The sequence below is a fragment of the Gymnoscopelus braueri genome, assembly GCF_963280865.1.
Source record: "Gymnoscopelus braueri genome assembly, chromosome: 17".
Taxonomy (NCBI): Eukaryota; Metazoa; Chordata; class Actinopteri; order Myctophiformes; family Myctophidae; genus Gymnoscopelus; species Gymnoscopelus braueri.
In genome coordinates, this window is record NC_137617.1 from 34,335,440 (window position 1) to 34,359,466 (window position 24,027).

The 24,027-nt window shown below is 43.9% G+C and overlaps 1 protein-coding gene across 3 annotated transcripts in view; it reads left to right on the top strand.

The window, feature by feature from the left end:
• Positions 1 to 24,027, top strand: part of baiap2b (BAR/IMD domain containing adaptor protein 2b) — a 92,641-nt gene that overhangs the window by 22,915 nt on the left and 45,699 nt on the right. Inside the window, exons 2-3 of one of the 3 annotated variants that reach the window (XM_080456011.1) lie at positions 3,392 to 3,467; positions 11,103 to 11,189. In XM_080456011.1, coding sequence (XP_080312137.1) covers positions 3,392 to 3,467; positions 11,103 to 11,189 — 163 coding nt within the window. Of the gene's footprint in view, positions 1 to 3,391; positions 3,472 to 11,102; positions 11,190 to 24,027 lie in introns of those variants that run through there. The other 2 variants (XM_080456012.1, XM_080456013.1) reach the window with 2 other exon arrangements.

A 24,027-nucleotide genomic window follows, 5' to 3' on the forward strand; every position in this document is an offset into this window, starting at 1 on the left:
GACTTCACCCATTTTCAACTTATCTTCATATAATTGGTCCTCACTAATGCTCATGATAACATGGTACCATTTTTTTCTACTCTGACTGTGTCTCAGAGGAGGGTCTACCAGTGACATCATCGATAGGGAATCCAAGCTAATAGAAACTTCAGGCTTTCTTTTCCTAGAAAGTTGCACACTGAGTGTACACTGTACAAATAATACTATAATGAGAGTGTACAAATGTACAGGTCCATTTCATTACATTTCTACGCTCTCAAAAACAAATGGAACGTTAACACGGAAGATTAAGGTGTACATGATGGACCCAAACACTTCTTGGACCTACTGTATGGAATTAGTAGTAGTAATTAGATATACACAACTGACTCCGACTGTTGGATATTATATCATTGCTGTCGGGTGGAAACCTAGTATGTCTAAAACCGTTCCTTTTTTATCATTAACATATCATTATCATAATTTTAATATAGTGAAAATAGCCATCTATTGTGAGCTTGTAGATCTGCTATTTTCACTACTTTGGTGCGACACTCTTGTCTGATGAAGTAAGGCCTTAATTCATGTAAAAACAAGTAAATATGAGGTTTCTGCCTGACAGCAATGATACAGTATGGATCTGAAAACTCAATAGTCAAAATGTCTGGCAAATATTATGTTTTCCCAGTAGATGCCAGTGGCTACTTCATAATGGATCTAATCTATCAGTGTACTGTACGTATAACCGCCTACAGTAAGAGACAAATCAAACAACAAACATGTTTTTCAGCTCGCCGAAGAAGGAATCCATAATCGCACACCTTTTATCTTCTCTCTCTCAACTCAGCTGGCAGCCTGACACGGATGCCACAGCTCAACTTTTTATCTCCTTCTTTTGCACTGCAGCAATCTGATCCTAGGTCAGCCTAATCGTAATGCAGTACTTCACGCTTTTCTCCTCTGAGTGACACAGAGTATGGTGTCTTCTCAGATTACACTCTGGTGTTACACATAATGATAAACGGACTGGAGGTACTGGGCCTGAACATAATAAAACACGGACCTGAACCCGCCTGGGTCTCGGGTATTGTTGGGTACTTTGGGTTTTTGGTGGACCTCTAGTGCGTTGGTTCCAAGGGTGCAGCTTCCTGCTTTGAAATTGAGTCGATATAGGAAGAGAGTTCAAGTGACACAGTTCATTTGAATGGCCTGCAGTTTCGCTGTTTTACCCCTGCTGGTGTCAGAAAGAATTTCTCTTAATGCAAGCGGATGGGTTTTTGACGAACTTTAGACTTGATTTTCTTACCTTAATAAACATTGTCATAAATACTATATGCTTCCAGTCACTAGTTTAAAGTCTTCTTTCAATCATCATGATATGCGTTTTGGTAAATTATGGTCCCATTTATTTTTAAATTGACGGTAAAGTAGGTTATGCTCTAGGAGGGGCGGGATGATTTGATTGACAAGCTACACAACCAATAGCATTCATTCCCCGCCCCTGCTCTTGATTGACAAGCTACCCAACCAATACTGGTCTGGTTGCATTCTGCAGGATATGACGCGATATGACGTGATATAGAAAGATGGCGGATTTGAAATTCCTGAATGGTTGGTTCTCAAAGTGGGGTCCGGGGACCCCCAGGGGTCCTTGGGGGTGTTCCATGGTGTTCCCAGCAAAATGAGTTAATTTTGCATTCAATTCAGTTTAACCACTTGAGCCCGATATACATTGGCTATTTGAAAATAGCCGATCTACAAGCTCACAACGTGTCGCGTTGTGAGCTTGTAGATCTGCTATTTTCAAAATAAATCATGCAAAAATGTTTAACATTTGGAATATTTGTAAAACTTTTTAACACAAATCTTGTATGGGGGGTCCCTGGAACAAAATATTTTCAGATGGGGGTCCGTGGCCAAATACATATCAATATGGGGGTCCTTGACATGAAAAAGTTTGAGAACCACTGCTCTAGTGTACTTTACTTGCTCTCCCTGCTAAAGAGTAAAGGTCCTTACACACCGGGCGATTTTTTTCATGCGAATAATACTTTTTTTTTTAAAAACGTATAAAGTCAATGCAAGCTTCCACACCAGTTTCACGGAGCGAAAAAAGCGTCTTTTAATTATTCGGAAGTCGGAACGAGTCCTAAAGAAGAACCCATTACACTGCCCCATTTTCCATTTAGTTACTGTCGGGTGGAAACCATGTATGTCCAAAATGTTCTTTTCTTAAGTTATTTTAAAAACTTAAAAGAAAAGTGAAAACAGACGATCCACAAGCTCACAGATGCGACACGTCATGAGTTGTGAGCTTGTAGATCTGCTATTTTCACTACTTTTGTGCGACACCCTTGTATGATGAAATAGAGCATTAATAGAGCATTGATCTTAATCTACGGGAAAAAATATGGAGATATGAGGTTTCTGACCAACGATTTCCTACAAGGCAAGTGCCAACTGAGTTGGTGGTGCCACCAGACCGTGTATGAATCAAACCTGCGAATCTGGTGCCGATGGCAGAGTTGGCATCCAGGAGCCACCATCTGAATCCCCTTCACCCTTCATCCTCCAGTTCCTCGCTTTCCCACAGACGGCTAAGCAATTATCTCTCCTTGGCCACCTATTTTCTCCTTCCGTTTTACACTGCAAAAATCCGGAGTGTTAATTTGACTCGTGTGAGTGTAAAAGGTTTCTTTGTACACCGCAAAACTCCTGTCTTCATTTGAAATCTTGAGTAAATTGTAAAATTATCATGAGTGTTAATTTCATTCTGAGGGTATTGACCCAAAAGGGGCCTCCATTCACTTAGCAATGTATGCTCTCCCTCCACACACACACACACACACACACACACGCACACACGCACACACGCACACGCACACACACACACACACACACACACACACACACACACACACACACACACACACACACACACACACACAGAGTGGAAGAGGACACAATGATGGGGTTGCCAGGTCTGCTGCTGGGCACTGCCACTCAGCAGCCAAACTCACAGTTTGTCTAAAGGGAGGTTAGAGGGAAGCAAGCTCCCTCATGCTTTATACACACTAAAACCATCAGTGGTGTCTCTCTCTCTCTCTCTCTCTCGCTCTCGCTCTCTCTGCATGTCCAGCCCATGATATGTGAGTTTGCAGTGAATCCTCACACCTTTCCTCTCCCTCATGGTTTGCTTACATCTGAATGAGCGGTGTCTGTGTGTCCTAGTAAAGAGTGGTGTGAGCACACTGTAGCAGCCTGCTGCTGGTCGCTCGCTCCTCACTCGCTCTCTTTCTGTCTCCCTGCTCCTCGTGTGGGTGACTTATGCTTAAATTATCCTGCGTCGTACGATGATGCACAGATCAGGCTTTAACGGCAAAAACCAAACGTGCTCTCTCTCTGTTTTCAGTCCATCATGGAGCAGTTCAACCCATGCTTGCGGAACTTCATCGCCATGGGGAAGAGCTATGAGAAGGCGCTCTCCAGTGAGTACACAACCCCTTTTTTTCCTCCTTCTTCCCTTCTCTTTCCCTCTCTCTCTCTCATCCCCCTGTCATTTCTCCTCCTCTTTGTCTTGTGGTCCAGGTAGAGGGCCACAGCTTGTCCGACACTTGCCGCTGCTTTTATGTCCTCTTGCTCTTGGTCAGTCTCAGCTAGAGATGAACTCGGCTCATGATGATGATAATGTTGATGGTGGTATGGGGTGTTTTTCTGTCGCTGCTGATGTAGTGGGTCAATGCCCTCCCCCCATCTCACCTCTCAAGTAGATCAAAGACTTTTGGGGGTGGTCCATCCATTTGGCTTTTAACAACTTGAACCCTATACTTGGTTGACCAGAGTCCCTCAGGGCAGTTTACTGTTTTCACTCTACATTAAATGTCTTCGCAGAAAATAGCAGATCTACAAGCTCTCAGCGCATCAGATCTGCTATTTTCTGCGACAGGTTTTCCCAGAATGCGGATAGTGGGGTTTAAGCCCTACAGTATATATACTGTACTTTGTCATACGATGAATAGCGAAAATAGCCGATCTGCAAGGTCACAACGTCGCGTTACGATGTGTTGTGAGCTTTTAAATCGCCTATTTAGGCTTGTTTTTACGACAAATTGTAAAAGAAATTAAATGTTTTGGATTTTTTTAATTTATAATATGAACATTTTTGAACATTGTTGCCTATAATGACATGGCAAAATGTGGGCAGCAGGTTGAAAGTGGTTATACTATCATTTGGCTCTTTTGACACGCTGCCATTCCGGAGACGGTGCCATCGCTATAGAAATGCAGAACGTTCACTTCACACACGCACGCAATGAAATAATCTGCTCAATGGAATATTCACTGCATAACTTTGAATACTTCCTTCAGATAGGAGAAGTTGCTACGTTCTCTCTGTGTGTGTGTGTGTGTGTGTGTGTGTGTGTGTGTGTGTGTGTGTGTGTGTGTGTGTGTGTGTGTGTGTGTGTGTGTGTGTGTGTGTGTGTGTGTGTGTGTGTGTGTGTGTGTGTGTGTGTGTGTGTGTGTGTCTGTGTCTGTGTGTGTGTGTGTGTGTGTGTGTGTGTGTGTGTGTGTGCCGTCGCCGTAATCTGTATTGTTAACCGTCCAGATTGTTTCCCTGTCGATGTGTCTGTCCACCATGCATGTCCACTTCTTAATCAGTTCTACGTGTCTTCAAGTCCTTTTCTTGTGTGTGTGTGTGTGTGTGTGTGTGTTTGTATTGCTATACTATGCTTGCGAAAGGAACGCAAGCATAGTAGAATTTGAGAAATAGACATCGCAAGGACCATTTTCCAGGTTCTCACAAGAGAAAAAACATTGTTTTATGGTTAAGAATGATTTTATAGACTTAGATTTACAATTAGGAAAAGATTCAGGTTGCGATTAGGCATTTAAGAGGTTTATGGGTTAGGCTTGGAGTTATGCCTGATTTATACCTAGTTACTTGGTGTCGCACTCCAAAAATAGGCACTGCGACACATTGTGAGCTTGTGGATCTGCTATTTTTGGCTTTAAGCTTAGGGTCAGAAATCGCAAGTAAATAGCATTCATAAAATCGCCGTCCTGAAATGCTAATACAAACGTGTGTGTTTAACCCATTAAAACCGGGAATGCATTTTAAGATTTATTTGGCTTTCTTTGGCTATTATTTTGACTATTCAAAATAATCTGATATTTTTGTAACATTTGTGCAAATCTTTGAATACATATTTTTAAAGCGAACATTTGTAACTCAAATCTTTGCTTTTTGGGGTCCCTGGAACAAAATATTTTACAAATGTTCGCTTTAAGATATATATATTCAAAGATTTGCACACATTTTCACGATTTTTAAAAGAAATCTAAAATGACAGAGATGCGTTCCCGGATTGAATGGGTTAACGGGGTACACATGCAGCTTGATGGTTCAAGGTTGAGGAGACTGAAGCTGATGTAAATGTCTTAAGGGAGTCGGGAGGAGCAGAGCTATAAGTGGGGCACAGGCCAATGGGAAGTGGAGCAGTGAGACGAGCTCTGAGAAGAGAATAGGCCGCCGGCCCCAAGGGGTCCACCACGGAAAAGAGAACGGACACCGCCGCTAATCCAGGACACGACTGAAGACAGAGCAGGAAGGAAAGGGGGGAGAGAGAGAGAGAGAGAGAGAGAGAGAGAGAGAGAGAGAGAGAGAGAGAGAGAGAGAGAGAGAGAGAGAGAGAGAGAGAGAGAGAGAGAGAGAGAGAGAGAAAAAATATAACAATTGGGAGAATAAGACTGAACGTTCATTGTGAGTGTGAGTAACAACAAACAAAACCTGTTGATCACTGGCCCTTCGTGCGGCCAGTCTATGACGTCAGTCATCTATGACAGTGGTTCTCAAACTTTTTCGTGCCAAGTTGATATGTATGTGGCCGCGGACCCCCACCTGAAAATATACATAACAAATTTCAAGATTTGTCAAAAATAGCAGATCTACAAGCTCATAGCGCAGCTATGAGCTTGTAGATCTGCTTTTTTTTAAATAGCCAAAGTATAAAATATGGATAAAGGGGTTAAAATGATTGTGAAGCTTTATTAATACATTTTCCTGGGGACCCCCTGGTATCCCCCCAAGGACCCCTGGGACCCCACTTTGAGAGCCAATGACCTATGACATATCTGTGACGTCTCTGTATTTTGGCCAGGTTTCAGCTAGATCAGACCCCCTTTGACTTCCATTAAAGGGATAGTTCACCCCCAAAATGAAAAAAAAACCCCAAATTTTTTTTCTATTGATTAGTCACCCCTTGAATTCATGGATATTTTTTAGTTTTTAGTTTTTGTCGCATTCCTTAGCCAATAATTTGATGACCGGCAGCAGTTCCCGTCTCCTTTGTGTCTCCTACCAGAACCGCTGCCAACCGGTCCGCTGGTCATCAAATTAATGGCTTTGGAATGTGAGAAAATCTCCATGGGCTGACTAATCGTTAGAAAAAAAGTGGGTGAACTATCCCTTTAACAGTTTTTCTCAACCTTTTGAATTTCAAGGACCCCCAGTTTGATATGCATAAGGCCACAGACCCTCATTTGATACCTTTTTTTATTTTTTGTCTCTGGGACCCCAATCACTGTAAAGTCATGAGTGTTAATACAAATGGAACCACATTTTGGTTTCATTTGTAGGCCTACTCTCTGAGTTACAGACCCGTCAGTGTCCAGTTGGACCCATGGCCAGACGTTGAGAAATTATATTTTAGCATTTTAGCACATTATAGCATTCTAAAATAATAGTTAAATAGTTCAAAGTAAAACTTCCATGGCCTATTGACACGTGCACGAGAAATGTCCTGCTGATCGGTCCAGCGGTTCGCTAGATTTGCCCCGGACACACAGACAGACACACAGACAGACTCACAGACAGACACACAGACCTGTTTCTAGACAGCTCGCCTCCAGCAGAGCCGACAAAAACAGGAATGGACATCCGCGATCATTACCTTGACACAGCAGCATGTCAGAGCCTAGTTATTAATCAGTGTTACACGGATTCTAGTGAGAGCTGGTCATTAGGCGTCTTATTTGCATAATTTTATGAATGTTGATTAGGTTTGGACTGGCATCAAAATTAATGTCCCCGACGCCGTTGTGCCGTTGACAGGGGCCACGCGTGGTCTCAGATAAGCCTGGCCTCCAGGCAACGTTTGAGCGACCGCTGCGATAAAGACGTCTTTTAGCACTTGTCTCTTCCGCTTCGTTCTGCAGGGAGGACAAGATGGCGTCGTTGGGCTTATCTGATGAAATGTGAAATATGACACAATGACAGGGCCGAGAGTATAGGACTGTGTGTGTACCGTACATGGCCCCAGACCAAAGAAAATGAGAGCAACGGTATTCAAGAGGATGATAAGTCATGGCTGTAGTTGTGGTCCGCAGCTGTGCTCGGGTGTGTTCAGTGAGCAGTCCTTTCCCTGCATCGGGCTTAGAAGGGGGGAGGGCGAGCAGGGAAGTCTCTGAGAGAAACTCACAGGCCAATAACCCACTCAATCCGGCAACGCATCTGTGTAATCTTTTTTACTTAAGTCCTTGGAACAAAATATTTTGAGATGGGGGGGTCCGTGGCCAAATACATTTAATTTTGGGGGTCCTTGACATGATTTTTTTTTGTTCCAGGGACCCCCAGAAGCAAAGATTTGAGTTAAAAATGTTGTTTCAAAAATATATATATATTCAAAGATTTGCCCACATTTTCACGATAAAAGAAAATAGCCAAAGTATAAAATAATGGTTTATAGGCTATAGCTAAAAATAAAAAATGACACAGATGCGTTCCCGGATTGAATGGGATAAAAGGAGGCCTCAGCACCGTCTAGATAGATAAGGCTAAAAATAGCCTTGCGACTCCCCAGAGTGGGGATTACACTTCGTCAATGCCAGGCAGCAATGCCTGGGCTTTTATAGAGAGTGCACTCAGAGAGAGAGGGAGTAGAATAAAAGCACGGCAAAGCCGGGCACCCGGTGGGCATCCATTGGTACCGCAAACAATAGCCAGTAGCGCCTCCTGTTTGTGAGGGTCGGGGATGAGCCTACTGGGGTGTGTAGCAGCGGGTTTGGGAAGGGGGGGGGGGGGCTTGGTAAGTGAAGTGGGAAAGACCTTTTTGGGTCCATTCCAGGCTGTTATGTTTGATTCTGAAGTGCTCGGTTTGATGCAAAGGTGGGACTGCAGAATGAGATGCTTTGAACAGAAACTCATCACATCCGCTTTATGGATGCAGCACCAGTACAGTATGCCCGCCCTCTGTTTGAGTGGGCTGGAAGGTGGGGGACATGTCACTCAGTCCCATGTCCCCATAGAGCTATGAGGGCGGGGGGCGGAGAGAGCTGTCACCGGGAAGAATTCAACTGTGAGAAATCGGAAGAAAGAAGGAGAGAGCGTGTAGGAGAGGAAGTAGGGTATTTGATAGAGGATGTTAAAAGGCTTGACGGGAGATCCAAGTGGGTTTGAGGTCGGAAAGGGGGTGTGAACGAAGCCTGGAGTACAACTGATCAATCGGCAGATAAGCTGGTTTAGAGCCCCGGTCTCACCCCTTGTTCTTGTTTAATTGACTGTGGAGGTGGTGAGGGAGGCACCGCGTCACTCGCTCCCGAAGTCCCTATCAGCCTTCATCGCCATTCTAATCCTCTTTACGCCTCCCTCTTCCGTCCAATCACTCAATTCCAGTCTGTCTCGCCCCAGCCAGCTCGCCGTCCCACAGACAGCAAAGCTCTCGGATCTCTCCCAAGCTAATCCTACCTTACCTGGACGCTGGCTGGGATTGCTGTGGACAAGGCTAAATGAACCCGTCCGTCCGTCCGTCCGTCCGTCCATCCATCCATCCATCCAGCCATCCATCCCTTGTTGTCTAGTGCTAGCCTGGAAACCAGACCAATTTGCCAGTGCAAAGAATGTGTTGTTATAGGATTTTGCTGCCCCCGAAGTAGTGGGGCACCAATCAGGAACCAGTATGCAAATATGGGGTGGGTTTATCACCAGAGCCATTTTTTTATTTTTTATCCGGCCCTTGGAAATGCAGGTTCCACACAGAGATTACAGACTAATATCTACGTAGTGATATTAGTCTGGCCATGCCAGGCTAGTCCAGTGCTTCAGGCACAAGCACAGCAAAAGGCACACAGCACGTGGCATCATGATCTGCAGTTTTCACACGCAACACTGGCACACAACTACATATAAATCTGGCTTTAACTGCTCCACACTCTCTCGTATCCCACCTGCACATAACTCTGAGCCTCTCTCTTTCACTGGCCAGCATCAGCATGTATCCAGGCTTACCGGTGGTATGTTGTTCAGTTGCAGTGTGTGTGGGCATTTGCCTTTTGCTGGTTGGTTTACAGTCCAGGAGTAGACGGAGCCCTTTTGCTTTGTTTTGATCATTTTCTCAAGAGGTGGGAAGAGTTATTGAAGCATTATGTGCTAGCCATGTCTATCGTGTATGGACTGTGCAGCCAGCAGACTCTCCTTTTCATAGTCAGAAGGAGAACAATAACTTGCATAACAGAAGGCGTCAGTCGTGGTCTCTGAGGACCTCAGTCAGCCACAGGAAAAACAGCACTGCATGTGAGCTTGATTGTAGTCTGGTCTTTTTATACTGTTTACTATCTAGAGAGTAAATATTGTCTGTCTTTTTCCCTGCAGTGTAATAATAATAATATAATAATACATTGTTATTTATATTGCACTTTTCCTGTGCTTCACACAGTTAAATCAGGAAGTGGAAAAAACAATGCCAGTATATTTAAAAGCTGCATTCTGGAATACATTTTAATAAATACATTTATATTTTAACCAATCTGTAGGGTAGAGCAGTGGTTCTCAAAGTGAAGTCCGGGGACTCCCAGGGGTCCTTGAGAGGGTTCTTCCAGGGGGTCCCCAGCTAAATTTGTTATTATAGCATCACGATCATTTTAACCACTTTATCCATTTTTATACTTTATACTTTGGCTATTCAAAAATAGCTCAGTGAGCTTGTACATCTGCTATGTTTGAGAAATTTACATTTTTCAAGTTCAGAGCACAATATTTCTCTAGCCTGATTATCTGACTGAAACTGCAAGAGAAGCAGTCCACTACAGTGGAGTGGGCGAGGCCTATGTTTTGGAGCCAGGCTACAATAATCTCCCCTTGTGCACAATACAAATTAACCCTAGCTAGTTCCTGGCACAGGTCATTCCATCTTCTGGGGACCCTGACAGCAAAGGCCTTCATCGCTAATCTAGACAGAGTGTCGTGTGCATTCTGGAAAGCCATCTGGCTGGCGGTTCAAATCACCAAAACACCCATCAGTATGGCTGCCTGTAATCCACACACTCCTCATCCATATGTATGTTCGTTTATACTGGCCATGTTTCCTCTGTCATAATCACTGCTCCCCGTGTGGCTAACCCTTCTGACCTCCCTTAACTCCAATCAACTGCTTCTATGACTACTAGACTCATGCTGGTGAGTTCTGAGTGTCCCTCTGCTGGGGGACGGAGTGGCCGTAGTGTCGCACCTTCGCCCCTGTTTCGTGTGATGATAGACGGCACCGGTGGGGTGCAGCTGCAGCACTTGAGTCGCTGAATACTTTGACCTCTCTGTCCCGGAAAGTGGACAGTAACTTTGGGGTACTAGCGTAACCTTGGTTGTCTGAGTAGCACGAGTGAGTGTCTCGTTATTGTTCCCACTGTGAAACGAATGCTGAGAAAGAGAACTAAAGTTTAAAACTTAAGGTGGTTGAGATGCTTTTGTTTGGGCATTTAAAGAGCTTTTGTCTAAGGTGGCTCCACTGTGCTCTTTTAGAATTGGTCTTCTTTTCTTCTTCTTAATAGCCTTTATTACATCACGCCTTGGGTTTTCCTTTCACCATGTAGTGGTTAAGAATGGTCTGTCTTAGTTTGCAGCTTCCATTTAGCTTCTATCCGTTAGTATTTCTTGTAGTTGCTCTATTTCCTCTAGTGCTTTTATTGTTGTTTACTTTCCCCTCCTTCTGTTTAGTCTCTCCTTAGTATCTCTTAGCACTTTATTTCCCATGCCCACCCTTACCTATCTGCAGCCAACAGGGGAGGGCTGCCGGGCTGCCGAAGATAACGTTTTCCACTCCGCACCCTTGATCTGATGCCCAATGTGTTTCCAGGTGTGACATTTGCTGCAAAGGGCTACTTCGACGCTCTGGTGCGGATGGGCGAGATGGCCAGCCAAAGTCAAGGCTCAAAGGATCTTGGTGAGTCCTAGTAGTGGCTGTAGCGCCTCCCCCAGTAGGGGAGCAGGTGTATGGGATACTGTGGGATGTAAACTAGGCTATGGGCAGAAGCAGCCAATGACCAACCTGCAACTGGATGTACACACACACACACACACACACACACACACACACACACACACACACACACACACACACACACACACACACACACACACACACACACACACACACACACACACACACACACACACACACACACACACACACACACACACACACACACACAATGCATACATGCTCCAACATGGATAGCTCTCTAGGTAGTTTTGTGCAATTTACTTTATATCAGCCGCCTCATGAACAATCATTTTCTGTGAATTGAATTCCTGACATTTGTTACAGCAGTGCTTATTTTATTCATCTCCTGGCATGATTCCCCAACGTTCAAGGAGCTATATAACCTCTTTCGGATTTCGTATTATAACTCTGTGAACAAATAACTTTTCAAAACGTTTCAATTATTCAAACATTCATCTCGCATTCAATATTTCATAATATAAGAGGCGCTCATGATGCAGCAGATTCTCCCGTTTGTGCATCGTAATGCAAAATGTATTCGCCATTTCCATGTTAAACAACCTCTTTAAAATGCTATTCTGGGGGAAATTGCACAAATTAATATTTCATGACTATTCCCTATATTAAAACAAAAAGCGCAGCTTTCACAATGTGTTTGGTCTTGTTCAGGTTGGATTGGCCCTGGTTCTGCTCATTATAGATAGTAGACTTCCAGACAATGGACAGTGTGGAAGGGGAAACAGCCAGGTAGGACTCCCGTTAAGTGTTGTTTACAAGTAGCACATCGTCGCTGTCGGGTGGAAACCTTGTATGTCCAAAACGTCCTTTTTTATTTTTATTTTAAAACATTAAAAGATATTACACGGAGGAGATTGTGTGCAGACCATGTACCGGTATTTAGGCCAGGTGCTGGACATCAAGGCAACTATTTGCCTGATAAAGACCTATAAGGTCGAAACGTTGCGCCATTAAAGAAAATACATTTTGGGAGCTTTAAACCAGTGTGCGGATGTTTTACCTTCTCCAAAATAGTGAAAACAGCCGATCTGCTATGTTCACTACTTTTGCGTGACCCTCTTGTATGATGAAGTACTGTAGGGCACTAATTTACAAAAAAAAAAGAAGGTTATGGAGATAACGAGGTTTCTGCCCCGACAGCAACGATTTGTAAGAAATGATGACAGGCTTGGTGACAGCATTGTCACCGTGTGAGACAGACAGACAGTATCTAAGTGTTGGTTGTACGAAAGTGGCAGAGTGTCTATAGCACTGAATACACTTCAGTGTGACTTAAGGTGGCAGGAGGCTTCAACTCCAAAGGGGAAGGAGAGGAAATTGGAGGGGGTGACTATGTAATGGTAGTGGTTGTCGGGGGGGGCTGTGTAAGGTATGGACATTATGAAGCAAGTTAGGAGGATATAAAAGCAGTCTCCGCATTAATTATTCATTATTCTATGTTGTGTTTTTGGCTACTCTCACATCACGTTTGTTTGTTTTTCTTCCACACACTGAAATCCCTGTATTAATGTAACTACGATTGGACAAATGGAGCTGAGTGAACCTGTAAAAGGGTCCATTTGTTTCCATTTGTACATTCTTTGGAGTATACACAAAGGATTTTACTGTGCAGTCTCTGCCCTGCGCGTGTGTGTCTGTGTCCACTCCAATTTCCTACGGCAAAAGCCCAGTACAGTGCCTGCCTGAGCTCTGCTTCAGCTCCATTATCTGTGTAGGCAGTGATCATCCTCATCCCAGCCACTCTGTGATGGGCTGTATGCCATAAACCCAACTGTAATCTACCTCCACTTTTTTTTAAATTCTAATTGAACCCATTAAGACCTGAGGCCGATTCTACAAATGTCTTCTAAAACAGCTTTCTGAAAAACGATTGTTGCCATATCAGTGGTGCTCAAACTTTTTCATGTTAAGGACCCACAAAAATGGATTTGGCCACGGACCACCATCTCAAAATGTTTTGTTCCAGGGACCCCCAGAAGCAAAGATTTTAGTAAAAAAATAGCTTTAAAAAAATATATAATCAAAGATTTGCAAAAACTTTTCAAAAATAGCAGATTCGTGCCGCACTATGAGCTTGTATATCTGCTATTTAATAGCCAAAGTATAAAATAATGGTTAAAGTGGTTACACAGATGCTCTCCCGGTTTAAATGGGTTAATGTGTATATTAACTTTAAAATACGTAAATAAACACATTTCCGGTGCCTGCTTCATTTTGGCTTGAGTGTCGGGGACAGAGACTTGTGACTATTGTGAAAAATATCTTGGTGAAAGATTATATCAGAGATAACTTTCATTTCATTGACAAAATGTAAACAACATTAAGTCTAAGCCCACATCAAGGCCCCAAGTGTCATTATTGAAATCCTCAAAGTTCATGTACGGTAGGCTACATACATCTGTCCAAGTGGACACCCATCGGGATGCAGAGATGGGTGGCAGTATAGCCATTTGTTTTGCTGTCAAATATGTTTTTCCTACACACATTCTGTCCCGCAGGGTTCATGATGAATCTGGTGTATGTGTACTTATATGTTAAATGTTTTCCTCCCATCTCTTTATTTATCAATTATTCCTCATCTCAGTTAACCACTTAAACCCTCTAGACTTAGTAATCTGGTCCTGAGTTGGCTCTGTACTGCTTTTTCCCCTCTACACCAAACCTCTTCACCCCAAAATAGCCGATCTACAAGCTCCCAACGCGTTGCAGTGCAACACTTTGGGAGCTTGTAAATCGGCTATTTTTGGCTAATGTTCCCCTCAGAATAGGCATGCTGGGGTTCAAGTGGTTAAACTCAGCGATGCCTCCCTGTGCCTCTGGGTTTAAATGACAAGCTAGGCTGAGCAGCCAGATTGATGCTGTCGTCACATATCAGCATCGCCCCCGGGGGGGGGGACGGGGGACGGGGGGGGGACCGCTGTCTGCGTCTAAAAACAGAAGGGCTCTAAATGCTGATGCGTATTTCTGCGTAGACGCACAATGTGAGTTCAACTTGTCTTGACGGCATGGTTGTGTGCATATCTGCCCCAGCAGATTGTGTTATATACTGTACTACCTATGTGGGAAGACTGTATATTAAGCTTGGGTCTCATAATGCATTATAAGTGCATTTGTAATGCACTTATAAGCCTTCATAACACTCGTTATAAATGTTTATAATTATGCATAACAACAAGGTTTATGAAGTATTATAAGTGCTGGACATAATGCATTCTAAGCTCAGCAGAACAGCACATAACTACCAGGTTCATTATAACTGTTTATAATTATGCGTAACAACATATAACAACGGCACTTTATAACTGACTAAGTTATGGCAGTTATGCACATGAGCCTATTCAGTCATATACTACATTTGTATATAAGACTGTGTGGCAGATGGACTATTCAGTAGTAATACATCATATTAAATATTGATTAATTCCACAGGATTTGATCATAGGTGGATTATGAGACAGTGGGCCTCTGGGCACAGACTTGTACCAACTTGTTAAAATTGATCAGGATGTTTTCTTTCTTGTGACATGTTTAGTCTATTCCTTCAGTTTTCAGTAGGACGTTTGGGGCTCTGTTATTGACATGAATGACTAAGCCCATGAATGACTAGTGGCCCCCTGGGCCTGGGCCCAGTAGGCCCGTGCATTAATCCACCCCAGGATTTGATACGAGCTGCATGCGAGTTATTGGCACACATAAAGGTAGTCCCAACCGCCTCTTTAGATTACGGCATTATTATTTAGGAGTGGTTATTAGTGAATACTTCCCAGTCCCATTTGCTTAATTCATTAGTGCACGTCTCCAAATCTCCAATCGAGAATTTGCATAATTAGCCCGTGCTTAGCCCATTAGATTGTAATGATTAGGTTAGTTACCAAAGCTCTGAGGCAACCCTTGAGGTGCTGGCAGGCAGGGGGGGAGTGGGGGGTCAAATGAGTTCACAGCATTGGTCACGGACAGGCGATTGTGCTCACACCGTAAAATCCGAAGTGTCCGTTTATCCATATGTAACTCAGAGTGTACACATGTAACCAAATGGACCCGTAAGGGTGTGTGTGTGTGTGTGTATGTGTGTGTGTGTGTGTGTGTGTGTGTGTGTGTGTGTGTGTGTGTGTGTGTGTGTGTGCGTGTGTGTGTGTGTGTGTGTGTGTGTGTGTGTGTGTGTGTGTGTGTGTGTGTGTGTGTGTGTGTGTGCGTGCGTGTGCGCGCACGCGTACGCGTAATTGCCGCCTTACCAAAATAAGTCGGGGAAGTAAGGAACCTTATGGAACAGAGGTGTTGAGCGTGTGACATACAGTATAGTGGCTCAATGTTGTCTATATTGCACCTTTAATATCATTGGGTTTCTTGGGGGGTGGACTGTGTACAGCAGAGCATAGGCCTATAGTTACGTGGTTGGATTTTTAAACAGTGTGAACTCTGGGAGCAAATTCTTGCAGAGAGAGGCGATTGTAATTACTGGAACAAAGTATTTAATCTGAGCATTAAAATGAGCATCGGCTGGTGGCTTGGGTGGCGCAGCCGCCAAAGTACCTGTCAACCAGTGTGGAGTCTTAAGGGCTCAAATCCACCGCGGTGTACCTAGTTTGGCCAAGCGTCTATACGAACACAATTGGCCATGTTTGAGGGAGGGAAGCCGGGTGGGGAGGGTGATCTTTGTTGCTGCACATACTCCTACGGGCTGGACGATGCCTGTCAGTGGGGGGGGTGTTGAACGGGAGGTGTGGGATGGAGGCGTAGGGTACAACGGCAGTGGCAGCACAGAAATGCGAGGGGAGAGTTAATTGGAAGAAAAGAAGGGGTAAAGCAGTTGGCAGTTGGCAACTAATGGGCATTAGGACATGCACACGTGATTTTTCCGCAAGTGACAGGGAAGAAAGCAGGGGACACGAGGAGAGCAGGAGTAGAGTTGAATTTGAGAGGGTAGTTAGTTAGAGAAAGCCTAGCCCCTGATGAGGGCTGACTGCAGATGAATAGTTTCTTCATTAGACATTTATACGATTGACAATTGTTCAGAATAGCTGGGTAATATAAATGGTATCGATAGAAAATGTTATCGTAATGTCTCATAAAGATTTTGTTGTGAAAGCTTCATTCCTTCCTTCCATGATGTCATAATCCCTTCCTTGAGTTACCAAGGGTAAATCACTCATGTCTGTGTGTGTGGGTGTGGGTGTGTGTGAAGGTGCACTCGGTTTCACTGACGGAGGCGCGCCACCTGAAGGTGACTTGAGCCACGAGAGGTGGCGACCTTAGGCGAGTGAGTCGCCGTGCCGAGCGTGGCGAAGTCACCTTCAGTCGACTCAGTGCTGTCCGAGTTATGTCCCGATAGGCACAGAATCGTAAATCACTGTCCGCCCTAGTCTCGGTGCCTCCGAGACGTCATTTCTTCTTTTGACGGGGGGACGAGGGGGGACGGGCAGGTGAACTCGAAGAAAACGAGCACTCCTATTTTATTATAGATAGATAGATAGATAGATAGATAGATATCTCCCTGTCTGATGAAACATGGCCTACAGAGCACAATGTAAACATACCTGGAATACACAGCACACACTACGTTTTTCTCAGGTGAAACGTACAAACCGGTTCTGCGGCCCATCTGCACTGGGAAACCAGTGGGACTTCTATTATGTCCCCTCAGGTATAGTTATCTAACGAACACAATGCAAACAGCCCAGAGGGTTCATTCCACAGTGACATCGGTGACATCCATCCTATCATTGTATTTACCATTTGTAACTCTGAGAGTGTGCAATGTACATGTGTACACTCTCAGAGTTAAATTGACACTCGAGATTTGATAGTGCATCCTGGAAAGAGAACACTGCTGTTTTTAATTGCCTTTTTCAAGCTACACTGTACACTGTGTACAGCCACCGCAGGGGAGCAGTCTAATGATAGATTAAATCTGTCAACAAACACACACAATCACACACATACTGTACATACACACCAATACACACACATGTGCCAGCGCAGACTTGGCTGGTAATTAGTATAACAACTTTACATGATATTTATTAGGGGCGTCACATAATTCGATCAAAATCAGAAAAGATTGATAGTTCAAAAAATGAGCGAAAATAGAATAGGAATCGAATAGTGCCCTCAAAATCGAGTTGAAGAGTCAGTATATGCTTACAGCTTGAGCTTCCTTACTTGCAAAAAAGGCCCCGGGATTTATATTTTTGACAGTGTGATTTAAAAATTCTAATCGAATAAGTGCCGACTGGAAACCGGCATTTTGGTCTGCCCTCAGCCCTCCACTTCCGGTGGTGCACCTATGTTTTCATTCCCCAACAATATTTCTCCACGGAACACCAGTTCTCCCAAAGAACATGGATCGTTTTGGTTATAAGCCTACTTGTTTCTATGATGAAAGAACAAGTTCAAATGTTACTAACTTTCCGTGGTTTTGTCGGCTCCGAGGACGCTATCGTTAAATGAGTACGGGTTTGTTTCCAGTGGGAAGCGAACGCACAGATGTAAATCCCGCCCACTACATTTGATTGGGTAAAGCGCGGCCTGCTTCCTGATCTGAAGGCACGCCCACTTGTAGGCCAACACTCACACGTTCTGAACGGGTTCAGTAGCGCAGCTCTGAATCTGTTCTTGAGAGATTAGAATGAATGTAGAATTATGTGCAGGATGTAATTTGCATACAGATGTGAGGGGACTTAATTTAATTGACTACATTTTTTAAAGATCCTCTCTCTCACACTTGTGCCAGTGTGCCAGTGATCCCCCTCCCCTGTGCCAATGTTGGCACCCGTGCTTAAGGTTGCCTGCCCTGATCCATGCTGACAGGCCCAAAATACACCTAACTGACACACATCATCCACTCACAGCGACTCTGGTTTGTTCAAGAGTTTATTTATCACTTATGCTGCAGCAAAGCTGATCCACAGCCCTGAGAGCTCAGAATAGCAAGCATAAGTGGTGATGTTCCATTCAGCTATTTTGATCAAGAGTTGTTGGCTGGAAGTTTTCACTTTGAGTGTGGCTCCCTTTTGAGAAGACTGATAGATACTTGATGATTCTTCACTGCTATAGAGGTGAGCGCAAAGCCCGAATTATTCTGCATGAAATTAGCAAATCTACAAGCTCTACAAGCTACAAATCTACTAGCTCCGTGACTCATTGTGAGCTTGTAGATCTGCTATTTTTGCTACGCGACACTGCCGTACAACGGTGCAGTGCATAAATTACGTTTAAGTCAGACCCCCCTCCCCTCTCTCTCTCTCTCATTCTGAGAACGCCCCCCGCATTGATGTGGGAGCTCAGGCAGCCTGGAGAAAACACGCTGCCCGCCGCACACGTTTCTAAAAATAGATCAAACATGCCTTGACAGCAGAGCGAGAGAGTGCATGATGAGGAGAGGAGAGGAGAGGAGAGGAGGAGAAGAGAGACAGAGTACGCTCAACGGTGTCCAAAAAAGGCTCGTCGGCAGTGATGTCATGACGTCTGAAAAGCGTCTCTCTCTCTCTCTCTCCCTGTCTTCCGCATGCTAAATATGGACTTGGAAGCTCCTGCAGTTCCGGTTCCCCTCTCTGGCCATATATGGACCCGCTCAGTCACTATTGTTGTCATTCAGATGCAGATTTATTTATTTTTTTCAGCAGATTTGCCTCTCTCGCAATGTGACACCAAGCTCCAGTCCAGCGCACAGGCAGAGCAGTGCATTCTGCAGTTAGAGAGACAATGATGCGGGGCTTTATGCTATCAGAGAGCTGATTTCATTTGTCAGGTTTTATTCAGCTGGTGCGCCAAACATTACCGCAAACAGCTGCAGCTCACAACTGTCAATGCAATGCACACCCTGAGTTTTCAGTCACACTTCATTTGAAAGGTTGTGCTTAAAAACACTGTGATAACTGACATGACACCTGTGAAGATTGTGAATGTTGATGACCGTCTTAATTAAGTGTCATGCCATTTGCCCTGTGGTCCAGCCCTAAGGAATGTTATTAGAATGTCTCAACTAAATACTTCCTAAGGCTAATATGAGCATCAAAACAACATTTCAAATGCATTTTTATTAGCATATGCATTCCATATATTCCATAGGGCTGGACCACACATGGACAAATGACATCATCAATTTGCGACGGGCGTTGTCCCCCTTGAGTAAAAGATAAACTATGTATAAAATAAAATACATTTTTAAGGTGTTTTTAAAACATTTTTATCTACCGTAGTTCTAGAGGGCAATTATAATGTATTAAGGCATATTTGGCTTGTTATCCAGGGATCATTTGTTTTAGTGGTTAAAGTAGAAACTATAAAAAAGACATGTGCATCCCAATGTCCAATACAATAGGTGCTGGATCAAAAGTGTAGATTATAGAAGATTAGTGACTCAGGAGGTAGAGTGGCTGCTTGAGAGTCAGAAGGTTCCGGGTTCAATCTTTGGCTCCCCCTGGGTTAGTGTTGGAAGTGTCCTTGAGCAAGAGCAAGACACTGAACCCCTAACTGTTCCCGATGAGCAGATTAGTGCGTTGCTTTGTTTCCTCCGCTGTCGATGGGTGAATGTAATGCATATTGTAAAACACTTTGGATAAAGGTGCTATATAAATGCACCATTTAGAACAGAAACATCCGCAATACTGTACCTCCCATTAAACGCTACGGTACAACTGTCACGCGAAAATAGCCGATCTACAAGCTCACGCGTAAGATTGGCTATTTCTAAAATGTTGAAAATATGTGTTTTGTTTTTGTCTATAATGTCATGCCCGAAATACAGACATTGGGTTGAAAGTGGATTTTTCAGATGTACAGATGTTTCGAGCAACACAGGCCCTTCCTCAGACTTCTAAAGTCTGATTAAATCAAATCCTATTAATGGGAGCCATTTGGTGTGCAGATCTCTCTGTGCTAATCCACACGCATTTAAAGTAGCCTGATCTTAATTAATTACTCTTCTCGTTCCTCCCCTCATCTAATTCTCATCTCTGATATGTTCCCTTGCGGACGCCCATCTCATTAAAACAATTTATGTCTAATTCAAATGGCCAAATGCAATTTTGTACGGTAACAATGTTTTGAAGCATGTCTGGGCCGCCAAGCCTATCATATCCCTGTGAATCAAGAGAAAAGGTCTTGGACAACACTAGACTGGATAGGACAGTAGTTCTCAAACGCTGTCATGTCAAGGACCCCAAAATTTATCATATGTATTTGGCTGCGGACCCCCATCTGAAAAGATGTTTGACCAGGGGCCCCCTTACAAGAATTGTGTTGTTAAAATGTTTATAATCAAGTTTTTTTCCCGATTCTTTGAAAATAGCAGATGTATGGGGTTCAAGTGGTTAAACAGATTTTGATGCTATATTAACACATTTAGCTGGGGACCCCCCCCCCCCCAGGGTCCTTTGAGAACCAATGGATTTGGAAACTGGGTAGGAAAGACAAGCCCCAAGGAGGATCTATTTGTTCGCGGTTCGATATCAATCAGTTGAAACTGTTTCATTGCTTCCTGACTTTATGCCCCCCCCCCCCCCATTTCCAAGGCATTGTCAAGGCTGAAATTCCTACTGTAGCTGCAATGCCTATAAGACGGAGATTGTGACCTCTCGGTGACCCCTACCCAATTTCCTCTCAGCTAACACAGCAAAAACTCCCCCCCACACCCCATCCCACCCCACCCCCAAAGCTTCAAACCTTCTCAGAATTCTGCTCACACTGGCACTGCGTTGCAGGAAACTGCAGTGAGAGCACTCTTTCAAAGCCTTCCTTCTCCCTTTTCCCCCCGTGAAATAAAACTCACATCACCAACTCCTATTCCATGATTGCATGCCCCTGGGCACATCAGAGCTCACTCGAGACAGCCCACTCTCTTCTCCTGTGGGCCCCCCCCCCCGCACACACACACACATTATGTGAGTTAAAAGCTCACAACGCGTCGCAATGTGGCGCGTTGTGAGCTTGTAGATCTGCTACAGTATTTTTTTTTAATGTTTGACAAATTGTGAAAGTATTACAATAGGGCTTAAAGTAGTAAAACCAGGATGCCATATCACAGATATTGCGATGATAACTATGTTCATATCACAATATCAACATTATACTATCGATAGTATACTGTAAATTGCCCAGCCCTAGATTATACTAACGGAGTGTGGTTCAGAGTCATGTCGAATGGGGGCATGGTCATGTTTAGCTAGCGTAAGCCACTCTGTCGACCTGTCGGACCATAATGTCCAAGCGCAATTGCTGAGAGCTGGTCGCAGCTTGACACAAAGAATTACATGGTTGCTTTTTTGTCCTGCATGCCCTCTTAACTTTGAGCCTTTGTTCCTGTCCATCCTGTCGCGCGGTTTAAACCCCTCTGCAGCTCTTACTGCTCTTAATACGGTCTGGTAGGCCAGCCTCCAAGCCTGCCCAGGTGAGTCATCGTCGCTGCTGAGAGGCGAGGCTGTTCTGATGGCAGCTCACCATGCACCGTATGAGCCCCCCCGCGTCCCCCCTTCTGTCTCTGACCTCTGCAAGGTCCATCATCCGCAGCTGTTCTCAACTTTTTTAAATTTGTAACTCGTCTTTAGTTTGGTGTGCATAACTCTGAGAGTGTACAAATGGAACCAAATTGGTTCCATTTGCACACACTCAGAGCTACAGACCCATATATTTGGTTACCAGCTATCTATCACTTAGCTGGGTACTCGTGGGGGTCCCCGTACCGCACTTTGAGAACTACTGCCCTTCCTCACGTCACCCCCAGAAAAGGAGAGATGGAAGGTGTTAATGTATCCATTTGTAAATCTGAGAGTGTACAAATATAACCCATTTGTACACTCTCAGTGTTAAATTGAGACTGAGTATTTGTACTGTGAAGGAATAGGAAATAGTAGAGAGACAGAGAGAGACAAAGACAGACAGAGACTTTAGATAGAGACCGGGCCAGGGTGATTGTTTGTTTCCAGCTTGCTAGCAGCCAAGTGAATCTATGGTCAAATAAACGGATCACAAAGGACCTGTGAAAAATTGATACATTTGTGCAATTTCATAGTTAAATGAACACTCAGGATTTTGCTGTGTACCTTTTTTTTTTAAAATAATTGTGGGTGGGTGTGGAGGGAGTTGACATGAACTCATATGGTGTTATATAATAATAATACACCTTCTTTGTGAAGAAGGTGTTTTATTATGTTTGGCCTATTTTATTCCGATACGTACTTTATTACGTACGTACTTTGTACACGTACGTCACTTTCTTGGTCTGTCAATTCCAGCTGTGCTCTTTAGATACCTCAATAAAATGATAGAATATGCACAAAAATAAGATACATATTTATTTAATGTCTTTTTTTTTAACCAATTATCTGACAAAGGTCATAATCATAAAAAATATATATAGTTTGTTCATAAGCTGCTCCAGCTGGCTCTCATTGGCTTCAATGCATTCCATCAAACTTTGGGCTCCAGTTAGCCTCCCAGGCCAGTGCATGCCATGTTGTAGAATGTTTCTGCTCCATCTTCACATAGCCTTTTTTATCTCCAAGACATAAAACACATTTGACGTCCTAGTGCATTTCTGCATTTTGTGGGGAAACACACAGAATACATGAAGTATGTTTTGCCACACTACATACTGTATATGATCTCCTGTCAGAACAATGGCATCTATGTTAAAAATCCACAAATTGTTGTTTTAGGTGAGAGAGGATGAGAGGAACATACTAATGTGGACATTGGATCTGTCATCTCTTTTCGGTGCCCACCGAAAAGAGATGAGAGAGGTGTTAATGTAGTTTGAACCGCCTACTGGACGCCGTGCCGTGAAATAATGTCCTTCAGTTGTCGCACTGTCCTTGGTGTAGGGACTCTGCCAAATGGTGACTTAATGGTGCTGATAATAGTCAAACACTGGCTCCTATGCTGCAGTGTCACAGGCTGGTGCACATGTGTTAATGACACGTACGCACTCACTCACATATTGTCGCTGTCGGGTGGAAACCTAGTATGTCCAAAACCGTTCCTTTTTTATTATATATATATATTTTAAACGATTTAAACGGATTGTGAGCTGCCATCAGAACCTCACCTCTCATCAGCGACGATGACTCACCTGGGCAGTGTGTGTGTGCGACACTCTTGTATGACGAAGTAGGGTATTAATTTATGAAAAAAAAGTTGGAATTTGGAGATACAAGGTTTCCGCTCGACAGCAACAATATGCATAGCGAGCGCGCGCAAACACACACACACACACACACACACACACACACACACACACACACACACACACACACACACACACACACACACACACACACATACACACACAATACACACAGGATTAACGCAAATGAACCATCTTAATGTCATCATCTTGTCACTGTGCACCGTATCCTGTAGGATTCACGCTTCAGCTGTGTTTTATGAAACGACTGGCTTCATACTGTAGAAGCTGCAGTGCTAGCGGCGCCCTTCAGTTCCCTTATGTGTCTGTGTTATTCTCACCCAGACACAGTGTCATAATTGTCACAGTTCTGTCACCTGACAGGGCAGACGAGCCTTCCATTTCTCATACAGACTTAATCTAGTTTTCTGGACACACACACGCACGCACACACACACACACACACACACACACACACACACACACACACACACACACACACACACACACACACACACACACACACACACACACACACACACACACACACACACAAAGCCAAGTGGCACATGTAAATGTTGTACCCTGCTTCTAGACCTCGATTTTGGCCAATGTACTTCCTCCACAAACAGGGGAACC